This window comes from Diospyros lotus, chromosome 12, assembly GCF_014633365.1.
Source record: "Diospyros lotus cultivar Yz01 chromosome 12, ASM1463336v1, whole genome shotgun sequence".
NCBI classification, from domain to species: domain Eukaryota; kingdom Viridiplantae; phylum Streptophyta; class Magnoliopsida; order Ericales; family Ebenaceae; genus Diospyros; species Diospyros lotus.
Window position 1 is genome coordinate 6142708 of NC_068349.1, and position 5178 is coordinate 6147885.

At 40.7% G+C, this 5178-nt stretch overlaps 1 protein-coding gene across 2 annotated transcripts; it reads right to left on the reverse strand.

The window, feature by feature from the left end:
* Positions 1-940: 940 nt before the first annotated feature.
* On the reverse strand, positions 941-4907 carry LOC127787242 (leucine-rich repeat receptor-like serine/threonine-protein kinase SKM1). Of its 2 annotated transcripts, none has more exons than XM_052315194.1 (4): positions 4782-4907; positions 4603-4646; positions 1724-4449; positions 941-1564 (listed from the first exon to the last, which is right to left on the reverse strand). In XM_052315194.1, exons 3-4 carry the CDS (start codon positions 4272-4274, stop codon positions 1218-1220), a joined length of 2898 nt encoding a protein of 965 aa, XP_052171154.1. In that variant the 5' UTR covers positions 4275-4449; positions 4603-4646; positions 4782-4907; the 3' UTR covers positions 941-1217. The 2 variants fall into 2 exon arrangements, with proteins under 2 accessions (XP_052171154.1, XP_052171155.1); XM_052315195.1 differs by having other exon boundaries at positions 4603-4655; positions 4782-4900.
* Between the last annotated feature and the right edge of the window lie 271 nt (positions 4908-5178).

The following is a 5178-nucleotide window of genomic DNA, read 5'->3' on the forward strand; positions in this document are numbered from 1 at the left end:
CTAGCTATAAGGATTTGTTGAAAGAAAAGTTGATACTTCATATATACTCCTCGATCCTCTGAGTCTCTGACAGAAAAAACAAGAGCTGAAGATGAAAGCAGAAGAGAGAAAGAGAAAAGATATATAGGTAGGTAGGCCACAAACACAAAAGCATGTAATATAAGCCCATCCAAACCACAGAGGAAGTCCAATGAGAAATGCCATTCCCACAGACACAGGGAGAGGGAGAACGAAAAGGGAAAGTTGGGTATGTATATATTTAATATATATATATATATATACACACATATAATAGACAGCAACAATTCACTTTCATTCTCTCACTCACAGGCCTGGGGCCATGCTATCCACACACACACATATATAAGTGTCCAATAATGTGCTGTTTAGTTGTAATTCTATCTCCCTTTTGTTTTCTTCACATCAAATAAAACTTAACCCCCTTCAGCATCATCATTACAGGTAAAAGCAATTGACAAGTTTGTGGCTGTTTTTCAACCTCTACTTACCCACTTGCGACATTTAGTTCACGAGAGAGAGAGAGAGAGAGATTCCAGTTCGTCTCTCCCTTAGCTGGAGGACAGAATTCTAATTTCTAACCTAGCTAGCTGCTACATGCGCATGGGAAAGGAAAAGAGAATGTCCTTTATAGACATATATGTACATATATATATATATATAGCAAATCACAAGATAATATTACTTCTTCTTTGAAGTGCTTGAGAAATTTAATTAGGGAGGTGGTTGGAATTTCAAGGTGGATGAGCTAGCACCATGAAGTTTGGCAGCTTGCTCAGAAAGCACACCCACTTTTCATTCATTCCCCACCTTTTGAGCTTGCTTCAAGTCCAACAATGTAATATATATATATATATGTAGCTAATGTTAAACTTTATATATATATATATATATATCTAACTAAAATCAGATCACTACTTTATGAGATTAGAGAGAAGTTGTAATAACTCATATATATGATATTGGCATTTCACTCTATATCTACATTTTTACACTCACTAGTATATATGTCGTCAAAACATTAACAGAACATTTGAGTAACACTCAATTGATACCTTATGTTAAGAAATAAAAAAAAGGAAAATATAGAAGGGAAAAAAAAGAAAGAAAAGCTGAACAAAATCATGTCATCTGAAAAACCCAAAACTAGAAAATATATATATATATATATATAGTAGCTATAGCTAGAAGAACCCTAATTAAAGGCCTAAAACACATGACCTTGATCTGGTAAAGGAAACTAGGGTTTTGACTACCTCGCCGGAGCAAGTCCTCGCAGCCGGATCGGTGGCGGTGCAGTGCAGAGCAAGATTCATGGTCGCTACAATCTCATTCTGCTTCTCCACTGCACTACCCTTGATGCTTGAATCCACCCACATGTCAAGATGGCAATCGGAGTAGCAGTACCGCGCCCATTCCACGATGCTCTCATGCTCGCCTAACAACTCGTTGTCGCCGGGGCTTTTCCCGGTCAGTAACTCGATTAGCATCAGGCCGAGTCCGTAGATGTCACTCTTCTCGGAAATGTTCTTGGTGTCTCTGGTCTCTGCAAGTGCAAGACAAATATATCGTACGTTACGTGCATAAAATAAATTAATATTAAAAAAAGAAAAAAGAAAGACTCTGTGTGCTCTTTCATTAATTAGAAATGAAATGATAGATGAATAAAAATAATTAAGGAATTAGAATTTATACAGTAATTTACCTGGGGCAACGTAACCCGACGCCACATGCAACTTGGTGTCCGGCCATGTCGTCCCGGGAAGGCTCAACCTCAGGTGAGGCTCGTCCCTGCCATCGATGACAATTTTTTCCGGTGACAAGTCACCGGCCGGCATTGCCGGCGAACGAGAATGCAAATATCTGACGGCTTTGGCAATTCCGATGGCGATTTTCAGCCGGCGTTGCCAACTCAGGCCTCCAAGAACTTCCCTCAAACTCTTCCCTTCTATGTACTCGTAGACTAAAAGGCCGCTCTTTTCCGACCGGCTCATGGCGATGATCTTGGCGATGTTTGGATGACGAAGCTTACCCAATTCCGCCATTCCAGTCCAGAATCTGGCCGGAAACGAATTGATCTGATTCATCTCCTTCACCGTGAATTGGATTCTGTTCATATTGGACGACTTGCCTTTGTAAGAAACGCCGCTTCTGCCTCTTGAAATCACGTTTTCATCTTTCATTGAAGACAAGATATCATTAACCGTTATTTTTTTTGAAACCTTGGAATCGAAGAACTGCAGTTCGAGGATTCCGTCTTCGTTCTCCACCCTCTTGAGCTCCGAATCGCTTCTTCGTTTGACGAAAGCAAAGACCAAAGCGGCGAGCACAAGAATGGCCAAGACAACGAGAAGACAAGTTATTAACAGCCACCAAACCGGGGTCCCCACGCCTTTGCACGGCGACAAACCGGCTGCGGAGTCTCCGCCGCAAAGGCTATTTCCGGCTACTGCGCTTGAGTTGATGGCTAGGAACGCTCCGGTAGGCGGCAAATGGCCGTGAAAGCGATTGTATGAAACGTTTACTTCAACCAGTGACTCTACTTTTCCCAAATCTTCCGGAATTTCGCCTGTTAATTGGTTCACGGAGAGATCAAGCTGGCCAAGAACCGGCATTTCGGAGAGACTAGAAGGAATTAAGCCACTGAGTTGATTGTGACTGAGATCTAAACTAACAAGCTTCTTGCATGAAGCCAACTCTTCTGGAATTTCGCCGGAGAGTTTGTTCTTCCTTAGCTTCATTTCCATGAGCTCGGAGAATTTTCCGAAACTGGCCGGAATCCCACCGGATAACATGTTCTCCGATAAGTCCAAGTTCTCGAGCTTGTCACTGCCAAAAGAATCCGGCAAGGAGCCGAAAAATTTATTTCTTGCTAAATTCAGCATTTGGAGCTCCGGCATATCCCACTTCCTCTGGCTGATCGTGCCAGAGAGCTCGTTGCTAGAAACATCGAGGAAGTAAACGAGCGGGAGCTTGGTAAATTCGGGCGATAATTCGCCAGAGAGTTTGTTGTTGTGAAGCCGGATCCGTTTCAAGCTTTTACAGTGACTCAAATTCCTTGGAATTTCACCTTCGAGAGAGTTAGAGAAGAGAATGAGCTTAAAGAGCAGGCCGGACTCACAGAGGCTATCGGGAATTTTTCCGGTGAGGTTATTGGTGGAAAGGTCCAGAACAGTGAGATTGTTTTGCTTCCCGAGATTTTGCGGTATCTCGCCGGAAAAACTGTTGGACCACAACTGAAGGACCTGAAGGTGAGGCAAATAGGATAGGGCATTTGGGATTTTTCCGGTGAAATTGTTGGAGAAAAGGTGGAGAATTTCTAGGTTTTCCAATTTGATTATGAGTTCTGGAACTTCGCCTGATAGAAAATTATCACTAAAATCAAGCGATACTAATCTTTTCAGGCCAAATATGGAACGAGGAATCGGACCAGAAAGCTTGTTTAGGTATAGAAAAAGGTACTGAAGATTGGTCAGATTTCCAAAAGAGGAAGGAATTTCACCAGTGAGATTGTTGTTGACGAGATCAAGATGATTCAATAAATTCAGTTCTCCAATCTGATTCGGAATTTCGCCGGAGAGATTGTTATATCCAAAGTAAATCCACTTCAAGCTCTTCAGAAGCCCTAATTCTCGAGGAATTTCGCCGGTTAATCCGTTTGAAGCCAAAGTCAAGAACTGCAAATTTGTCATATTTGATATAGACTTTGGAATTCTTCCCACCAAAAGATTCCCACCCAGATCAAGAAATCTAAGCCCCATAAGCCCTCCAATCCCGTCAGGAATTTTCCCGGAAAGCATGTTGTTTGATAGATCCAACACTTGAAGCTTCGGATTAGTCCAACCTTCAGGAATTTTCCCGGTGAAATTGTTGTTGCTGAGATTGAGATATCGAAGGGACAAGCAAGAAGAAATGCTGATCGGAATCTCGCTGGAGAGCTGATTGTTTGAAAGATCAAGAGCTTCAATATGTGGGAAACGGAAAAAAGATTCCGGCAGTTCTCCGGAGAAGTTCTTTCCAGAGAGCTCAATTTTGGAAACATGAGACGAACTGTCACAAACTACACCCCTCCATTGACAAAAAGAAAGAGAAAGATTCCAATTAAAGAGGGTCTGTAGAGGATCATGCAATGAACTTTTGATGGATAATAGAAGCTCAACTTCATTGCCACTGCATCTGCATGAACTGAAGAAGAAGAAGAAGAAGATGAACAAAAGCAATAACAATCTGCTTGTTTTTGCTGTATTTTCAGCCATCTTTAGCTGAAGAAAGATCTCTATATCATGAACATATAGAGAACAAACTGAGAATCCACTAATAACAAGCCAAGCTTCAAAAGTATATAAAAACTTGGAACACTCTGCGAATCGATCAAAACTTCATTTTCTGTCACCACCGCGAAAAGCTCTTTATCACAACCGCGCCTTGGATCTGGAGGAATCAACCAAAAACAATATATAAACACAGTTTTCTATAAATAATTAATCTTTTCTTACAACATGATAATACCCATCAATCCATCTTTACAACAAAGGAAAAGTAGAAAAGGAACACTTCATCTGATCAAGACTTGGAAGAACTTACAACTTTTGCAGCGATATCATCATCAACCCGGAAGAACATACATCCTGCAATAACTTGTAAATAAATATATTTTTACATGCCCACAAAAAGAAATGACAAAGAATCAAAAGAAGGTCATCATATTCATCGTTGCAGTGATTATATATAGAGAACGGTCGAGTAAACTGTCTGCAACGTACCTAAACATCATGATTTTGCGGCATAAGAGAACAAAACTTGTGTTGAAAGAGAATATATGATGGAGAAGTGACAATTAATAAAGAGGTCTGTGAGGTGATATATAGAGCTAGCGGGGGAGAGGCCAGTAGAGTTAGAGAAAGTGAGAAGTTTGAGAGTATAAATAGAAGGATAGTTTGTGGTGTAATTACGCAAGTACCCCTTGACTCAGGTTTGAACTCCAACGGTAGAAAGGAGGGACAGATACTGGGGAAAAGACGCTGATTTTGTCGGGTATTTACCAAAATGCTCTTTTGACTGATTCTGAACAGTGACAAAGAAAGAAAGGATTATATATTTTTCTCTGTGTAACAGCTGAACAGTTTGTTTAAAAAGAAAAAGAAAAAGAAAAAGGTGTGT